A 19,962-nucleotide genomic window follows, 5' to 3' on the forward strand; every position below is an offset into this window, starting at 1 on the left:
TTGTTTTTGTTTTTGACAGGCAGAGTGGAGAGTGAGAGAGAGAGACAGAGAGAAAGGTCTTCCTTTTTGCTGTTGGTTCACCCCACAATGGCCGCTGCGGCCAGCGCACTGCGCTGATCTGAAGCCAGGAGCCAGGTGCTTCTCCTGGTCTCCCATGGGGTGCAGGGCCCAAGCACCTGGGCCATCCTCCACTGCACTCCCGGGCCACAGCAGAGAGCTGGCCTGGAAGAGGGGCAACCGGGACAGAATCCGGTGCCCCGACCGGGACTAGAACCCGGTGTGCCAGCGCTGCAAGGCGGAGGATTAGCCTAGTGAGCCACGGCGCCGGCCCTAAAACCTCATTTTATAAAAAAAAAAAAATAAGCTGGGCGTAGCAACTGCCTGGTTCACACTGCAAAAAGTGGATTGGCTGAGAAGTACTTCCTCCTACTGATTCGCTTGGCCGGTCACCGCCGGCACTGTGGGAAGTGGAGAGTCCTTGGATGCTCTGGGAGTGACTGCAGTCCAAAGCAGAAAGGGGCGATGGTGTGTCGTCTGCCCCAGGCCTCACCGCTAGCCCCGGGCTTCTAGAGCGTGCTCACGCTGACATCACAAATGTCCGAGCTGCTCTCTGTGTCCTAGGTGAGGGTACTTGGAATATCCCTGGCAAATGGAATTTAAAGTAAGTTTATCTTGCTCAAAAAACAACTGAAATCCATGTACAGCTTTTTTTTAATATTGCCCATTTTCTGCATGTTATAAAAAAAATTGCACCAGAATAAACTCAGTTTTAATTCCATTTTCCGTGCGTTCTTTGAAGTACCCTCGCATTAGCAGATGTAGGAAGCAAGGGTTGCCACTGCCCCCTGCACCCCAGAGCTGATGGGAATGCTGGGGCCCTAACTTAGCCTTAGACCCTGTGTTGCCTATCCCAGCCAACCCTGTCTGCCCCCAGAGCTCTGACCTCAGCTGGCAGGGTTTCTCTGAGTAGGGTCTGGGGCCCTGTCCCCAAGTCACTATGGGCACCCACCTCAGAATATCCGAATATCCGGGTGTGAGACCTAGGAACCCCAGTGCTGAACAGCACCCTCAGGGAGCAGTCAGCCGTGCAGAGGGGCTGGGCCCCTCTCCTGCTGCCTGCCTGACTTCCCGGGTGGCTTTTATGCCATCAGTAAGTGCACAGTCAGCCCTCCATTCGTCTTTCGTGTCATCGCAGGTGACGCAGACAAGGGCTCGCCTTGATCGTGCAAACGACCCTCCTGGGCTTCATCCTGTGTGCCGTTTCTGCTGCTTTGGGTCCTGGACCAGGCTGGGAGCTCCTGGCAGGCAGGAGCTGCCTCCTGATGCTGTCCCCTTTGCTCTTAGCAAATACTGACATCCGGCCTTTTCCGTGGCATGGCAACACTGTGGTGCTCTCCCTCACAGCCAGAAACCACCGTGTCCCAGAGGAAGTTCCGATTGTGAACGCTTGACCCTCATATAGGAAACCCCTGTCTTTAAGCATTTTCTTTTCTTAAAAGAAGAAATTTTATATATTTTATAGAGCGAGAGAGAGCAAGAGAACAAGCTAGCTTCCATCTGCTGGTTTACTCCCCAAATAGCCACAGTGGTCATGGCTGAACCAGGCCGAAGCCAGGATCCCAGAACTCCATCCAGGGTTGCCATATGGGTGGCATATGGGTGGCAGGGACTCAAGTGCTTGGGCTATCTTTTGTTGCTTTCCCAGGTGCATCAGCAGGGAGCTGGCTTGGAAGCAGAGCAGGTGGGATTTGAACTGGTTCTCCGATTTGGAATGCTGGCATTGCAGGTGGCAACAACCTGCTATGCCACAACTCTGGCCCCTGTATGCATTTTCTTTAGAATACCCGTAGACCTTTGTCCACAGACTTGCTTTTGATTTTTACTTTTTATTTCTCTCCCACAGTGGTGTCTCTTTATGAGGCACAGTGTGATGTTTTGATTGATGTACACAAGGGATCCTTAAATCATTCATGGGGAGGGGTCGGCACTGTGGTATAGTGGGCTAAGCCTCCACCTGAGATACTCACATCCCATGTGGGCACCGGTCTATGTCCCAGCTGCTCCTCTTCCAATCCAGCTCTCTGCTGTGGCCTGGGAAAGCAGTAGAAAATGGCCCAAGTGCTTGAGTCCCGGCATTCATATGACCTGAAAGAAGCTCCTGGCTCCTGGTTTCAGATTGGCCCAGCTCCGGCCATTGCGACCATTTAGGGAGTGAACCAGCAGATGGAAGACTTTTCTCTCTGTCTCTCCCTCTCTCTGTAACTCTACCTCTCAAATAAATAATACAATCATTTAAAAAAAAAAAGTTCATGGGAGTATGTATTCTGGCAAGATTATGGATGGATTTCAAAAGTTTATACACCAAAATAAACTTATCTTTTAATTCCATTGTCCCTGAGCTTTTAAAAATTATTTGTTTACTTATTTGAGAGAGAGACAGAACTCCCATCTACTGGTTCATATTCCAAGCCAGCAATGGCCAGGGTTGGGTTGAAGCCACAGCTGGGAGCTAAGAGCTCAGCCCAGGTTCCCCATGCAGGTGGCAGGACCCCAGTCACTTGAGCCACCACTGCTGACTCCCGCAGTCTGCATAAGCAGGAAGCTGGAGCCAGGGACTAGCAGCAGGCATCAAACCCAGGCACTCCAATATGGGACTTGGGTGTCCCAACCGTTAGTCCAAATGCCCACCCCACTATCAACTTTTTGATGTACGCCTATACCTTATGGGAAGATTCAGGCTAATTGACACGTCTGTTACCCCACTGAGTTGTCATTTTTTGCAATGTTAAAAATTATTTTAGCAATTTTGAAATTCTCGTATGTATTATTACTAACCATGGCCACCTTATGGTACAATAGACCAACTAGAACTCGCTTCTCACACCTAGTCCAGACCGTGCCTTTGACCAAGAGCTCTTTCTTTGTACCCTCCCAGCCCCGTCTCCTGGGACCGCCTTTCTCTTTTGTGTTTGTTGATTTGACTTCTCACTTACACCGTGAGGATGGACTTGATGGACATCAGACTTGGTGAGATAAGCCAGGCACCAAAGACAGATATTGATGACCTCACAACATGCTTTTGATAGTCTGTGAAATACAGGTGACCTCGCCACCTCTCTATGTAGGATGCACACTTCTGCACATAGCTCCTGACGCGCATGTCCTAGAGAACTTAATAGTCTCCTTGAAGAGGCGCTCATCACTGCTGAGACACTCCCAACAGGGAGAGAGACAGAGACAGAGACAGAGAGACGACATGCTGTGCTTTCTTCTTCCGTAGGGGCAGAGTCCATTTTTTAACACTGAACCTAGGGAGCAAAGACAACATTGTGCCCTTGTGGCCATCCTGTCAGTGTCAGCTCCCTCACCTCATCTTGGCACCTGTGCCTCCCCTCACTTCCTCTGGGTGAGAGAGGAGACAGGGCTGACTGCTCACACATGGATGGACTTGGACGGCCTGCTGGGCAGCTCTGGCCTGCAGAACCAAGGCTGTGCTGAGTGGCCCTGATGCATTACACACACAGGAGCCACAGGGCGCATTGGTAAACTGCGAAGAAAAACTCATATTGGTCAGGGAGACTGACTTCACATCCCACTGTTCCTTCCTGGTAGCTCATGGTGATGCTGGTTAAGAAAGAACTATTTCCAAGGATAGGCATTCTTAGCTCGCTTTCAATAATCCATACGGGCTGCTTTTTTTACTGGGAGGGCAGAGACACAGTAGACCAACAAAGGGAGCCTCCATCCTCTGGTTCACCCTCCAGCTGGGGTGAGCCTGGAACTAGAGCCAGGAGATGGGGATGCAATCCAGTGCTCCATGGGGTGACTGGAATCTGATTACCTGAGCCATCACCACTGCCTCCCAGGGTCTGCACTAGCAGGAATCTGGAGCTGACAGCCAGGGCCAGGAACTGAACCCAGGCATTCCCACGTGGAGTGCAGGCCTGTTAACTGCTAGGCTGAGTGCCTGCTCTGGGATTGCTCTTTAATAAAACAAGATTTATGTATTTATTTGAAAGTCAGAGTTACAGAGAAAACGAGAGAGGGAGAGACAGAGATCTTCAGTCTGCTGGTTCACTCCCCAGGTGTCCACAACAGCTAGCGGTCAAACCAGGAGCTTCTTCAAGGTCTCCCATGTGGGTGGCAGAGGCCCGATCACTTGGTCCATCCTCCACTTCTTTTCCCAGGTGCATTAGCATGGAGCTGGACTGGAAGTGGAGCAACCGGGATTCGAACCAGCAGCCATATGGATTATGGGGATTGCAGGCAGTGACTGTACCTGCTACACCGCGGTGCTGGCCCCTGATTTGTCAATTTAAATCCTGATGGGGTGTTCACATGAGCATTTTCTGGTGTTATATTGTTTGAGTGATCACTTACCGTAAAACAACTTATTGGGAACAGATAAATGTGTGAGATAACCTCTAGTTTAGCTGTCAACAGAGGCTCTGTTCAGGAAACCATTCTGTGCAGTGACCACTAAGTGCTATGGATGCTGCCATTAGAGTCCACCATAGGAGGTACTGGCTGATAGCAAAATTGTTGGAAATAATCCTTGGAGAAACATGTGCCATGCAAGATGTGAGGCTGGCCAAACAGATCATGTGAAAGCCACTGTCCTTGAATGAATGAGACAGTGTGCTCACCCAGCAAACTGGCCCCCTTCAAAGCAGTGTCCAGGCTGAGGGCTTCGTTGTTTCTGTGTCATTGAGAGTAAATGACAAATAGAAAAATCTGTGGATGTTAAGATGCCCATGTCTGATGGGGGGGGGGGGGGCTGAATTTGAGTCCCAGAGCCAGCACCTAATTCCAGCTTCCTGCTAAGGCAGACCCCAGGAGGCAGTGGTGATGGCTCAAGTAATTGGGTTTCTGCCACTCACGTGGGAGACCTGGATGGAATTCCAGACTCCTCTCTCTCTCTCTGGGTGTGTGTGTGTCTGCCTCTCAAAGTGAGAGCAGCAGTGAGATTGAGATGTCCAAGTTAAATACACAGATACTAAAGAGATTATCCAAATGACCATAAACATGCAAAAAAAAAATGCTCAACTTGATTAGGCCATTATGTACCAGCCAGAATAGTGTGAATGAATATTGGCAAGAGTAGGAACTGTAACTCAGGCATTGATCGGGGGAGGTAAATTGGTACGTTCATTGCCTGTGAGTCCAACTCCTGACTGTACATGTCCAAGAGCGACGTGTACAGCCAGGCACCCCGTGACAACGTTTCACTCACAGATGGACTGCGTACATGATGCTGTCCCGTAAGATTCCGTCACCTGATGCTGCTCCGGCTGTCTGTGTGTGTGGTCCACTCGATGGTGTTTGCACAGTGAGGACTCGCCTAACACTTTTATCAGAACATACCCAGTTGGTAAGCAACTCGTGACTGTACAGATGTTCGCCAAAAGCCATGGACAAGAGTGTTTAAGGAAGCACTATTCCTACAGCCCAGTTCCAGAAAGAACCCAAATATCCCCGCTTCCTCCTACCCCACCCGTGTCCTAAGCTGGTGGCCGCTTCTCAAGGTCAAACAAATTCAACAGCCTGCTGGATTTGGGAAATTCGATTTCTGTTAAATTTCAAGCACTGTCTAGGCCTCCTCTTCTAAATCCCTTACATTCATGATCAGTAAAAGTGGAGGCAGGGAGATGGAGGGGGAAGGGGGGAAGAGAGAAGCGGTGCCTGTTGAAAAATTGCCAAGTCCCAGACAGCAGTTGCTTCCTTATCCACCTCTCTGTAGCAAACTTCCCCAAACTAGTAGCTTAACCAAGAACTGTGGACTTTTCTTACAATTCTGTGCATGTCCTGGGCTCACTGGTTGGTCATTTGGCTCCAAATGGTGTTGGCTGCTGATGCCAACTGCTGGCTCGTGCACCTGCGTTCTGCTGGGAGCCCAGCTGGCTGGGGAGTCCAGGCTGATGTTACTCAGTATCTGGCACTTCCTCGGGGGGTGGGGGTGTAGCTCGGCTGGCTGGAGGTGGGCTGGGCCTCCCTCTGAGTGCTCACCCCTCTTCCATGGTGTCTAGGGGTCCGGAGACAGGAAGCCAAAGCTGCTAGACTTCTTAGGGCCTAAGTCTGGAACTGGGGCCGTGGCACTCACCATGTTCTGCTGGTCAGAGCAAGTCCAGTGGTCAGCCTAGACTCAGGAGGAGGGGAAATGGGCTTCAGCTCGTAATGGGAGGAGCAACAGGTGCTCCCAGGGGTGGGAGCAACTTGCTCAAAATCATCTTCACAAACAGTTTGCTACAGGCAGTGAGAGGAGAGGATGGATGTCTGCCTGGGAGGTGGAGGGCCTGGACCCGGCCAGGCCTCGGTCCCTTGTGAGGCTCCCCTGGCTGGTTAGCACCAGTGTTCATTTTATTAGGTGTTTGATTCGGTTTATTAGGTTATTCCCCACTGGTAACACAAAAAGCTAGAAGTTTTCATAATCCACATTAGTACCCAGGCAGTGTGCCCGGTGAGGAAACACCTGCCGGACTACCTTAACCTGCTTTTCTCAATGTGAGAGCAATCTAAAGTGTTTGATGCAGCGGTTACGACACCACTCGGGAAGCCTGTATCCCATATCAGAGTCCCCGGTTCAAATCCTGGTGCACACCACAGCAGGCAGCAGCTTAAGGACCCGGGTCCCTACCACCCACATGGGAGACCCAGATGGAGTGCAAGACTCCTGACCCTGACTTTGGCCTGGCTCAGCCCTGGCTGTTGTGGGCATGTGGGGAGTGAACCAACTGATGGAAGACCAATCTCCACCTGCCCCCGCTTTCCTTTTCAAATAAAAAAGACGGCCATACACAAAGTATGAAATCAGCATTTTCTGGCCGCAGTCACTGGGCTACCAGGAAGTGATGCCTGCTGTTGGCATGCAGGGAGCCAGCTAACAAGCTGATGGGCCAGACCAGAAAGGTGAGTTGGTCTTGGTTCATGTCAGGTTCAAAGTCACCAAGGTAACCATTCCTGGAGCTGCTTTGTCTCTAAACTTCCTGTTCCCTGGGATAAAATAGCCCCTTCATGTTCACGCTGCCTCTGTTTGCTCCCACTGGAGGCCAAAAGCATTTTAACTGCTGCTAGGTAGGTAGGTAGATAGAGGCATAGATAGATTTTATAAAGTTTATTCCTTCATCCAACAAATATTTAATGAGGGTGCCCCACATGTGCAGACCACGCTCCGGCTCTGCTTTTTACCACTTAGCCTTTTCTCCCGTTGTTGAGGCCTCCTTGGATGTGCAATTTTAATGACCACTTTATTTAGTCATTTATTATCTGACATTTAGGTTGCCTAGGATTTTCATGTTTGAAAGTGAAGGCGTGGTGAGCACCCATGTGCACCGTTAGTCACATTTCTCATCATCTGGGGGCCACACAGCAATAACAACAACAAATGCAGATATTTTTAAGGCATCTGATTCATGGTCCCAAATTGCTCACGAGTTTGTAGGTCCCCACGCGGCTTCTGAGGGCTGCGTAGCACTGGAAGGGGCTCATAATACACACGCTTGCCTCCACCCTCACTTACCTCTAGAAAAAAACTAGAGCAAATCTGCAGGGCATTGGTACCCAACAATGAGAGAGGAGGCTGGTGATGAGTAGCAGACAATAAGACCCACTCAACGTGTGCGCCTTGTTAGGGGCCCCATTCACACAAAGGATCTGGGAGATTGTGTATGGACCAGGTACTGTGTGATGTCAGTGTTCATTTTATTAGGTGTTTGATCCGGTTTATTCGGTTATTAATGGCGCAGGGGTTGTGTTGGGAAAGCAGTCACACATGTGGCTTTATTGAGGAGTGAGATGGCTGGGACTTGCCGTAATCTAGCAGAGAAGGGGTGAGGTGGGATAGGAGAAGCCAGTTCGCACAATGTGGATAATTGCTGAAACTTGGAAATGAGGGTTTCTATTACATTTTTCTCCACCTTTGTGTGTGCTGGAAAATGTGATAATTCAAAGCTTTGAACGTTTGTTTGTTGTCTTGACTGAGTCTTTAAAAAGGCCGGGAGACTGCAGCTCGCTCGCTCGCTCACTCTCCCTCTCTGCTCACGCTCTCCGTGAGGGGCCGCATCTGGGTTGACTGGGACCTTGTCCATTCTGAGCCCCATGGACAACAGCCAGCCTGGTTTCTCCCAGAATCTGCCACCAAGGTCAGAGTCCCCCACACACAGATCTAACATGAGTTAAGGGAACGAGACCAAAAGAGACCCGGAGTTCCATCTGCCCCCAAGCCAATCTCATGTGCTCTGAGCCTTGATTGGCTTAGCTGCTTCCGGCCTCAGGTCAGACATAAATCCGATGACTTCAGGCTGGAAGCACAGGAAATAAATGACACACGGAGAAGCACTGCCTATGACGAGCGGTTTAATTTGTCTGCTTATGAAATACAGGGGGAGGGAAGTGCCTGGGGTGCAACAGGTTTATGAAGCTGCTTTCATGACGTCTGTTAGTGGAAGACACACACATGCAGTCAGAAACGTGTGCTTCAGGAAGTGAAAATTGTAGGTTTCCAGCTTCTGATGCCAGCCAACCCCCCCGGATTTTGGTACCAGATTTGGTGGCGATGGAACTATGGACCTTGATGAATTTGCTTCCCTCGACGCTCTGTGTGGCTTCTGCCCTGATCATGGCCTACACTGGATTAGAACCGGCAGGTGGGAAAGCACAGGCCTGACAGGAAGACAGTGTGGTTCCGGCTCTGGTTTTATGGCTCGAGGGAAGTGACCTAGCGTCTGTGGCCTTCTTTTTCTTACCTGCCGAATGGGACTCACACTTCCCAGTGCCCCCCGCCACACACACACACACACACACACACACACACTTCATTGTTCTGTTGTGGTTTTTTTATTACTATAATGAAATGCCTGAGCTTGGGTAGCCTTGTAAAGAAAAGAGGTTTATTCTGACTCCCAGTTCTCAAGGTCCAAGGTCAAGGGGCCTCGTCTGATGATGACCTTCTCGCTGGCCGAGTCCCAAGGCCACACAGAACGTCACGTGTCCCTTTCCCCAAGAAGGGCCCTGCGGCTCGCTGTTCACCATCCAAGACACCCTCGGTGCTCAGGAACATGGCGCTCACAAGGCCACGCCTCTCTGTTGTTCTGCGCCGTCAGCTTGCACACTTTGAAGCTCCGGGAGTGGTAAAAGCTGCAGCAGCACCTCTGGCACCCACAAATGCCCCCACGGCGCCAGTCCCTGTCGTTTTTGCTGATGGAAGACATAGCAGTGACCACTTAGACGCAGTAGGCACCTGAAGGCGGGATTTCTCTACTGTCGTAGAACTAAATGCTTTCATTCCGAGTCAGGATCTAGACGTCCTCAGCCCCTGACACGTGTCACAGAATCACGAGAGGCCTCGTTCACTGGAAAAGTCAGCTCGCCAAGCTTGCCGGCTGCGTCCGCAGCGCACCTGCGTGTCCCCAATGAGGCTGCAGTGGGGACCCCGCAGCCAGGGTCACTCCAACCCGTTTCAACCTCACTGCGACCTGTAGACAGTAGCTTGTTTGTCGCAGTCCTGGATGCCAGGCTCCCTTGAGGTCAAGGACCTCGTTCGGAACATCTTACGTGGCTGTTTTAATCCACACGGCTGCTCTAACAAATGCATCGACAAGGTGGCTTATGAACAACAGGAATTTATTTCTCCCTGTCTGGAGGCTGGACAGTGATTCAGTGGCTGCTGAGGGCCTCTTCCCCATGGACAGAGACAGAGTTACAGAGAGGCAGAGAGAGAGAGAGAGAGAGAGAGAGAGAGAGCTCCATCCACTGGTTCACTCCCCAGATGGTCACAATGGCCGGAGCTGTGCCGATCCAAATCCAGGAGCCAGGAGCTTCTTCCAGGTCTCCCACGTGGGTGCAGGGGCCCAAGGACTTGGGCCATCTTCTGCTTTCCCAGGCCACAGCAGAGAGCTGTATTAGAAGTGGAGCAGCTGGGACTAGAACTGGTACCCTTGTGGGATGCTGGCACTGCAGGCGGTGGCTTTACCCACTACGCCACAGCTCCGGCCCTGACAGCTCCTTCTTGCGGTGCCCCCACCTGGTTGGAAGGTGTAAAGAGCTCTCCAGGGTGTCTTTTGTAAGGGTGCTAATTCCATTCATGAGGACCCCACACCTATGACATAATCGCCTCCCAAAGCACCGCCCCACACCTCCTAATGCCATCTCCTCGAGGGTGAAGAGCTGTACACGTGAACTTGAGGGACATAAATATCCAGGCATAGCCACTGGACTTGTGATACAAGGCTTTGGCTTTAACAGGTGCTCAATCCATTACCTTGTGGCTGGGAGTTAATACCCAGTAACGCCTGCCATTCTGCCTTCCCAGAGCAGAATAGCCGAATCGCATCAGGGACAGGACGGGGAGCTCCACGAGGAAGTTCTCTTCTGATGGCTGTGAGTGCCCCCCACCCCACCCTCCTACGGTTTCTGAATCTGCCCCATTCTCATTCACTGGAACATTATCAGGCCAGTAAGTGGCCCCAGGTAAAAGTTCCCTGTTCCTGTGTGAATCTCATTGACGGAGCAGCAGTACTCTGGTCCTCCAGCTGTAGGGCAGAGGGCTCAGCTGTCGTCGTCTGTCTTAGTGTAGAAGCACTTGCAGGTTTTCCTGGTTCCAGGAGTGTACTGACCCAGTAGGTGTGAGCCCGGCGACCTCAGGTCGACAGGAAGTAATTACCCAGCACCTTGGTGTCCCTTATCCTTGGTGTCCTTTTGGATTGGGTAGAAAAAGACACTGCTCAGGGGCCGGTGCTGTGGCCCATAGGTTAAGCTGCCACCTGCAGCACCACCATCCCATCTGGGTGCCAGTTCAAATCCTGGCTGTTCCACTATTTTTTTTTTTTTACAGTGGCTCATCCTTTATTTAGACATTTTTGTTTACAACTGGAACTCTGGGAACTCAAAATTAACATCCATGCCTGTGAGCTTCTTGTACACACCAAAGAAAGTTTCCACCTTATGCTCCATGTTATTCTGCTGTGCTGTGTCCAGATGGACCTTGATGAAGCAGCTCCGTCCAGTTTCACACGGATTCTCGTGCCCACAGTTTCACTTGGGAAGACTAAATCCTCAAGGATTAGTCAGGGTGTCAGGGTGCGGCTCCTAGGGTGCTTCTGCTTATTTTTTTGTTCGGCTTTTTTTGAGTTGGCTTAGGCAGGATTCTCCTCTGAGCAATAAAGACAACGTGCTTCCCACTAAACTTTTCCTCCAGTTCACGAACCAGCTGGACTTGAATTTTCTGGAAGGATTTTAGTTGAGGAACGGGAACAAAGATGATGATAGCTTTCCAGCCACCGCCAACTTCAGTCTCCTTGGCAGCCATGATGTTCAGCTCCCCTAGTTGAGCCTTGAGGTCCGAGTTCATCTCCAGCTCCAGGAGCGCCTGGGAGATCCCCGACTCAAACTCATCTGGCTTCTCGCCATTGGGCTTGACGATCTTGGTGCTGGAGCTGAACATGGCTTCTCCTGGATGAGCGCCGGCTGAGGAAGAGGCCTGCTCCACTTCCCATCCAGCTCCCTGCTAATGGCCTGGGAAAGCAGTAGAAGATGGCCCAAGTGCTTGGGCTCCTGCACCGGCGTGGGAGACCCAGAGGAAGCTCCTGGCTTTGAACCTATGCTGCCAAGAGTTGCTGTGGGCTTTACTTTTGAAAATGAGGGTTTCCTGGGAAGAGAAGATGGTCTAATCTCTCTGCATGGCCTTGAGGACCCTCGCTGCCTGTCAGCGGAATGCTTCTCTGGCCCTTAGTTCTTTCTGCCTCATGATCCCATCCATTGCACACCACTCCATCCAACTGAAGCTAAAGTGTGTCCCTCTTGGTTAAACGCTGTTAATTCCCTACTCAGAGGCATCTCCTTGAGTGCTGAGAAAGGAAAACTAAAGGGTGACACAGTGTGTACCCCTGGGAGTTCGGAAAGCTGGCCCCTTGGCTCTACCTGGGCAGCCCAGGAGGTCAGAAGCTCAGAAGGCCACACATTTCCAGGTCTGCTCTGTGCCCTACCCGGAGCACTGGGAGGCAGCCACTGGCTGAGCTGTGACGACAAGGAGAGGCGCTGGATGGAGGACGAGTGGGAAATAATCAAAAGAGAGGATTAGTGACTAAGTCTTTGTGATCCAGTGGTGGGACCTGAGTTAGGAAGCTGAACATGAAAATAAAGAAAAACAAACAAACAAACAAAGAATGAGTTTTGATTGGAGTCAGAAACTGAACCCAGGGAGGTGTGCCCTGGGCTCACGTTCTTGGTGTTTGCATTCCGAGTGACTCGGTGTCGGTCCCCTGACAGAGTGTCTTGTTCCTGTGTCCTGGCTCCGTTGGAAGGAGTCCACAGGCCCCCGACTGCCCCTGCCGCCGCAGCAGGAAGCGCTGTGTGCGCCACTGCTGTCTCCTCTTTTCTTCTTAGTGACCCCATTGCCCTTCAGTGTTTCTGCCTAGCGGTAAGCCCCTGTGCGCAGGTGCGACGGCCGACGGTGGAGATGGCGAAGTGAGAAGCAAAGGCGAGACACTTAATGTTTTCTCCAGCAGTAGCGCCCAGTGTCTCCCCCAGCCTGAGGTGTGTGTCTGAGGATGTTGTGTAGAAGTAGGAAGACTTTGAAGCAAATTTCTACAGATGTTGGCATCTCTCCGGAACGTGCCGCCGTCACCACGCACACACGCCTTTTCCCTTGCCTGCCTCGCTCCTCTCTGGTGTTCACGTCTCCCCAGGGAATCTAAGAGCCTGAGTCTGGGAGGCTTCCATCCTTAGCAGCACCCCAGAACTCTGTACGTCCACCAGCACGACCCTTAGTAATGATCCCACCGAACTAGAACCCGTGAGGGCAGAGACCAGGTCTAAATGTGTGATGGTTCTCTCTCCAGGTCAGCAAGCATCTGTAGAAGAATTCTGATGAATCGTATAAGCCTTTCCTGTAGATGAGCCCTTTTTTTAAAAAAAGATTTATTTGTTTATTTGAAAGTCAGAGTTACACAGAGAGAGGAGAGGCAGAGAGAGAGAGAGAGAGAGAGAGAGGTCTTCTATCCGATGATTCACTCCCCAGTTGGCTGCAATGGCTGGAACTGCACCTATCTGAAGCCAGGAGCCAGGCTCTTCTTCCAGGTCTCCCACGCAGGGGCAGGGGCCCAAGGACTTGGGCCATCTTCTACTGCTTTCTGGCCATAGCAGAGAGCTGGATCGGAAGTGGAGCAGCCGGGTCTCGAACCAGCGCCCATATGGAATGCCGGTGCTTCAGGCCAGGGCGTCAACCCACCGGGCCACAGCACCAGCCCCTGTAGATGAGCCTTAGCTTATCTCTCTGAACAAGGTCTGTTGAGTATGGTTGTCCAGTTGCACAGTGTTCAAAAACACCTAGCAGCGGGAGGCTTCCCGGAGAAGAGGTGCCACTTTGTGCTTTGCACGATGGCCCCGGACGAGCTATCAGCAGCCCAACTCCAGACTTCCAGCATCCTTTAGCGTGCTCAGAAGGAGGTGGGAACTCTCCCTCATTCCTGAGACGCTGGGATTGAGTGATCTTATGGATTCCTTAGGTCCACTGCCTTCCGCCAAAGCCAAGACTGAGACCCTGGTCGTAGTAAAGGCTTCTCTCACTCTCCTCCGATTTTTGTCCCCTGCAGGGTTTGGGATGACAACGCCAGCGACAGTAGGAGGAAAAATCTTTCTGATCTTTTACAGCCTCATTGGATGTGCCAGCACCATCTTATTCGTCAACCTTTTCCTGGAGCGCCTGATCGCCGTCATTACCTACATCATGAAGTCCTGTCACCAGCGGCAGCTCCGGAAGCGAGGGACCCTGCCCCAGGACAGCCTGAAGCCCCCGGGGAAGCGCGAGGTGGACAGCATGGCTGGCTGGAAGCCCTCCGTGTACTACGTCATGCTGATTCTGTGCATGGCCTCTGTGCTCGTCTCCTGCTGTGCGTCGGCCATGTACACCCCCATGGAGGGGTGGAGCTACTTCGACTCCCTCTACTTCTGCTTTGTGGCTTTCAGCACCATTGGCTTCGGGGACCTGGTCAGCAGCCAGAACGCCCAGTATGACAGCCTAGGCCTCTACCGCTTTGCCAACTTTGTCTTCATCCTCTTGGGCGTCTGCTGCATCTACTCCTTGTTCAATGTCATCTCCATCCTGATCAAACAGTCCGTGAACTGGATCCTGCGGAAACTGGACAGCAAGTGCTTGCGGCAGTGCCAAAGACGACTCTTGCGGTCACGGAGGAACGTGGTGATGCCGGGCAACATCCAAAACCGCTGCAACATCTCCATCGACACCGACGGGGTGATGGAGAGCGACACGGATGGCCGGCGTCTCTCGGGAGAGATGATCTCCATGAAGGACTTCTTGGCAGCCAACAAGGTGTCATTGGCCGCCATCCAGAACCAGGTGTCCGAAGCAGCCAATGGCTGTCCCCACCAGGCCAGCACATTGTCCCAAGAGGATGACTTCTCAGGGGGGGTCGGAGCCTTGGCAATCATGAACAACAGGTTGGCCGAGACGAGTGGGGACAGGTAGAAGTGAGGTAGGCTGCTGGGCCTGGAGGCCTGGGGGAGAGAGGAGGAGGAGAGACAGGCGCCCAAAGGACAGGCTCAGCTCCGTGCCCCGCCTCCGTTCCTTAGCCTGCTCTAGCCTCACTTTGCAGATCTGACCCTGGCCCCACCAGCAGCCCCCTCCCAGGGCTGCAGGAACCTGACGCCTCAATGCCTTTCTCTGGTCTTTATTCTTTAGGTCTAAGGTCAGTCTTTTCAAAATGAGTCACAAAAGCCCCTTCACACATTGCATTGCTTCTTCCCGGAGTCTCAGCTGCCGGGGAGATGGGATTCACTTGATTTCCCGCTGCTGTGTTCTCCGGCTGGAAGTGAAAAATCCTGAAGACCCTAGTTTCCCCCGTAACTCTAGATGGCCAAATTCACCTCCTCACCCCGCCCTCTCAAAATTGAAGGCAGAGGCTGGTACTGTGGCATAGTGGGTAAAGCTGCCGTCTACAGGGCCGGCATCCCATATGGGCACTGATTTGAGTCCCAGCTGCTCCACTTCCAATCCAGCTCCCTGTTAATGTGCCTGGGAAAGCAACAGGGCATGGCCAAGTGCTTGGGCTTCTACATGCACGTGGGAGACCTGGATAAAGCCTGGGCCCCTGCACCCATGTGGGAGACCTGGATAAAGCCTGGGCCCCTGCACCCATGTGGGAGACCTGGATAAAGCCTGGGCCCCTGCACCCATGTGGGAGACCTGGATAAAGCTCTGGCTTCGGCCTGGCCCTGCTCTGGCCACTGTGGTTGGCTTGGGAGTAAACCAGCAAATTGAAGATCTCTTTCTCTCTCTCTCTCTCTGTCTCTCTCTATATATCTCTCTCTGTCTCTCTCTGTGTCTCTTCCTCTGTCTCTCCCTCTCTCTCCATAATTCTGACCTTCAAATAAATACAACTTTTTTTAAAAAATTGGGGGTGGGTAACATTTGAGAACGTGTCTGGGCTTTCCTTGCCATGGGCTTTCTTCATAGCAGATTTGTCAGTGGTCCCACTGATGGGGGAAAATCTGTTCTACTCTTGACACCTGCTTTTCTGTGTGTTTGCCCTTCTTATTATTTGTCTCGGCTAAGGTGTCTGTGGGCCTCAACATGATAAGAAAACTAAATTCCGCTCCCGGTCTTTAAACTGTTGCAAGGAGGTGGTGGCAGGGCCAAGAGGGGACACACTCACGTTTGTAGTTAAAGGACAAGGCTTTAGTGGTTTCTCTCATTTCTACCAGGGCTTGGGGCCCTGGTACTGACTATTTATTAGAACTGGAAGTTTAATAAATCATCATTTTCTTAACTGAGATTCCGTGAGTACTCATTGTGGACGGCAGAGGGGGAGCACCTAGCTGAAGCGACATTTACTGCACTCAGAGATAAAGGAAGCAGGAAAGCGACTTTGAGGGCCTGAATGTTGCCGTGGAGTCTTGGCAGAAGAAACGCTGCAGGCCAGGTAACCCTGGGGCTCGCCCTGGCTGGGCCACCGCCATTCTGTGATGCATCCGATTCTATGTCAAGACTGTGACAGGTCTGGTTATGTTGACCCCCCGGGAGGTCTGACCATCTGAACTGGAAGCAAAGGCTGTTGGCCTCCCTTGAATTTGCAGTAGAGCCCACTGCGTGTGTATGGGGCGGAGAGGTGAGAGAGGGGTCTACAAGGGAGAACTGTGTGCACAGTGGTGATCTGGAGAGACACCCGCCCACACCACATGCAGACAAAGCTGAAATCCCGTGCCTAGTGAAGGTGAAAGGTTAAGCAGGCAGCACCTGAGCCAGGAGGACCCTGGGCAACCATCTTCCCCTACGCCCTTGCTCTTGACCCAAGGGAACAGAGACACAAGGGCTTGCTCATGACCAAGGCCCTGGGACTGCGTGGTGCACGGCTGGGCAAACTGTTGATGGTAAAGTCCCAGCCCTCGCTCCTCCCCACGCAGCCTCCAAGGCCTCCCTGATAGCTCCTTCTGCCTCTGCTTTGCACTTGCAACCCCGGGATAAAGCCCAAAGAGCAGCCACACTGGGCCTTGAACTCCAAAGTCAGAGATCTTTGCTCTTACGGGGAAGCATCCTGGAGCTTCTGTGAAGCCCTTGTTAGGAATCTCTGACCACAAACCAAGTCCCCCCACCAACCCCGACCGTGGGCTATGCAGTGAGAGGAGCCGGCTCCCAGCCCCTGGGGGAGTTCTTCATCTCCATATTGCCGGTCCATGGATGGGCGTAAAGCAAGCATGTTAGTCTCCAGCAGGGTCCCTGGGGACCGCAGAAGCGAGCCGGGAAGCCCGGGAGCGTGCAGCCAATTGGGAGGTGCAATCTTGCAAAGATTTGTTTATTGCTGTCTCTGTCTTTTGTTGAAATGCTCTTGTTTTAGATCCCAAGGATTGTGTGTGTGTGTGTGTGTGTGTGTGTCCATCCATGTCCCTAAGCTCCTGGAAGGCGATATCATGATTCACCTCTGTCCTGATGGCTCATGGTGGAAACCAACAAAGACTCTTTCATTAGCCCTAAGAGCAAGGGATCCAGGGGATCCAGACAACGGGTTCAGAAGCTCGCTCATTACCTGTCCTGTCTTGGTCATTTTCCCGTGTTTTCTTCTACAAGTTTCAAAGTTCATGTCTTACATATAGGTCATTAACCTATTTTGAGTTGATTTTTGTACATAGTGACACACGGTGGGGGCAGAGGCTGTCTATTTTGATTCTTCTGCATGTGGATATGCAGTTTTCCCAGTACCTTTTATTGAAAAGGCTGTCCTTTGTCCATTTTGTATTCTTAGCACCTTTGTCAAATATCAATTGACAGTAGATATGTGAGTTTGCTTCTAAGACTCTGTTCTGTTCTATTGGTCTATGTGCCTGTTTAAATTCCACTGCCATGCTGAGTTTTTTAAATTATTTTTATATAAGCTGAACAAATTTCATGTATTTTGTATACACAAATTTAATTTGTATATGAATGCACATATTAAATAATGTGTGTATCATAATGATATTTCCCACCTGTTTTTTTAAGATTTATTATTTATTTGAAATGCAGAGTGACAGAAGGAGAGACAGAGATCTTCCATATGCTGGTTCATTCTCCAAATGGCTGCAACAGCCAAGTCTGGGCCAAGCTGAAGCCAGGAGCCAGGAATTCCATCTGGGTCTCCCACATGGGTGACAGGAGCACCAGCACTTGGGCCATCCTCCAGTGCTTTCCCAGGCACATTAGCAAGGAGCTGGCCTGGAAGCAGAGCAGCCAGGACTCAAACCTGCGCTCTGATGTGGGATGTGTTGAAGGCAGCAGCTTAACCCACTGCACCACACCACCAGCTGCTACCATGCTTTGGTGACTTTGAAATGTATCATTTTTAAAAGATTTATTTATTTATTTATTTGAGAGTTAGAGTTACACACAGAGAGAAGGAAAGGCAGAGAGAGAGAGGCCATCCATCTGTTGGTTCACTCCCCAGTTGGCCGCAACGATCGGAACTGTGCTGATCCAAAGCCAGGAGCCGGGAGCTTCTTCCGGGTCTCCCACAGGGGTGCAGGGGCCCAGGGACTTGGGCCATATTCCACTGCTTTCCCAGGCCATAGCAAAGAGCTGGATCAGAAGTGGATCAGCCAGCACTCAGTCAGAGGCTTAACCTACTGCGTCACAGCACCAGCCCCTTAAATGTATCTTAAAGTCAGGTAGTAGAATGCTTCTTTGTTCTTTTTTGTCAAGAATGTATGTTATTGAGAGTCTCTTCTGGTTTATTAAAGATTTTATAAGTGTTTTTTCTACTTCTGTGGAAAATGCCATTGATATTTTGATATAGATTACATTGAATCTGCAAATCATTTTGGGTAATAAGATCATTTTAACAATATTGATTCTTCCAATCCATGAACACAGGATGCCTCTCCATTTTTCTGTGTTTAATTTCATCAATAATTTACAGTTTTCATTGTAAAGATCTTTCACCTCTTTGGTTAAATATTTATTCCTGTTTTGTATAGCTATTGGAAATGAGATTGATTTCTTGGTTCAGATAATTCTCTATTAATGTATAACTGTGCTACTGGTTTTTGTACATATTCTGCAACTTTGCTGACATTTTTTACTAGTACTAATAGTCTTTCGGTGAGGTCTTTGGGGTTGTCTATACATAAGATCATGTCACCTGCAAACAGTGATGGTTTGACTTACCCTTTCCAATTTGGATGCCTGTTTTTTCTCTCTTGCCTACCCACTCTGTCCAGGACTTCTCCTACTGTGTTGAATATAAACAGTGAACGTGAAATCCTTATCTTATGCCAGATCCCAGAGAGGAAGCCTTCAGATTTTTCCCATTCAGTGGGATATTAGCTGTTGGCCTCCTCTATGACCTTCATTATGCTGAGTTATAAAATTGAGTATTTTGAGCACCTCCTAAAAGCAAGAGACACCAGGAGTGAGAAGAAAGACCGGAACTGGAGGTTACTGCTTGCTGCTACTTTTCTGCATTTTGATTTCTTCCTCCTTCCCGGGAAGTCCTGCCTCACCCTTTCCTCCCTTTCCAAAGAGATCTCTGGTTCGTTCCTTCCTGGGCAATGCTGGGCGCTCCGGGACATCTCTGTAAGGATCCTACAAACCCCCATTGATTTGTCTGCGCTCCAGGGGATTGGAGGTGGCAACCAGCAGCAACACCTCGCGCTCCTCGAGGAGGAAGAGTGGAACAGAGAGGGTCGCTGAGCTGAGAGGCAGCGGCAGGGGCAGATGTGGGCAGTGCTCTCCCGAGACCAGACCCCATTGGAGGTGTTGAGGCTGTGGAGGCTGGCAAGTCCAAGGTCTGAGGAGACCATTAGCTGGAGACCAAAGGAAGAATTGATGAGGTGGAATGCTTCAGGTGGAACCCCCTCTACCTCAGGGGACCCCAGTATTTTTCTCTTAAGGTCTTCAGCTGATTGGATAAGGCTACATCTCAATGCCAATCTCATCTTTCAAATACCAGACTAGTGTTTGACTAATGGGTACCATGGTTTTGCCAAGTTGCCATAGGAAATTAGCCATCATACCCATTAAACCACTCAGAGCCTGGCAACAGAAAAAAAAAATCAGAGATGATTCTCAGCCTTTAAACCCGTGTCCTGGTCAGCTTCAGGAAGGATGCACAAAATGGCTGCTGTCTCCTCAAAATGGCCTCTCTCTCCTCAAAATGGCATCTCTCTCCTCAAAATGGCCACTGTCTCCTTAGAGCTCTGGATCTCAGCCTGGGGGAGGAGTGAGTGTTCCGGAAGCTTCCAAGGCCTGCCCTCATCTCTAAGTGCTTCTCTACTCCCTACCGTTCTTTCTCCCCCATTAGCCACCTCTCAAAGGCCAATAATCCTTTATGTCACCTGTTCCTGGTTCTCATGGTGGTTGTGGTTTCAGTCTGCATTGGACCCTGATGGGAGAGAGGGAACATCCTGAGAAAATGCTCTCTGGCCTTTCTCTTCCCTGAGACAGCTGGGAGATGGGAGAAGGAGAGAAGAGAGAAAATCCTG

The 19,962-nt window shown here is 50.9% G+C and overlaps 1 protein-coding gene and 1 pseudogene across 3 annotated transcripts in view; one reads left to right on the plus strand and one right to left on the minus strand.

The window, feature by feature from the left end:
- The window catches only part of KCNK13 (potassium two pore domain channel subfamily K member 13), a 105,311-nt gene extending 85,754 nt beyond the window's left edge, over positions 1-19,557 (plus strand). For 2 of the 3 annotated variants that reach the window (XM_089322643.1, XM_089322644.1), the window contains exon 2: positions 13,587-15,720. In XM_089322643.1, coding sequence (XP_089178769.1) covers positions 13,587-14,479 — 893 coding nt within the window. In that variant the 3' untranslated portion in view covers positions 14,480-15,720. Of the gene's footprint in view, positions 1-13,586 lie in introns of all 3 variants that reach the window. The other variant, XM_051826153.3, reaches the window with a different exon arrangement.
- Positions 10,858-11,437, minus strand: LOC138847278 (small ribosomal subunit protein eS7 pseudogene; annotated as a pseudogene).
- Positions 19,558-19,962: the final 405 nt, after the last annotated feature.

The sequence above is a fragment of the Oryctolagus cuniculus genome, chromosome 20, assembly GCF_051225735.1.
Source record: "Oryctolagus cuniculus isolate XC-2025 breed Fujian yellow rabbit chromosome 20, ASM5122573v1, whole genome shotgun sequence".
Classification (NCBI taxonomy): Eukaryota; Metazoa; Chordata; class Mammalia; order Lagomorpha; family Leporidae; genus Oryctolagus; species Oryctolagus cuniculus.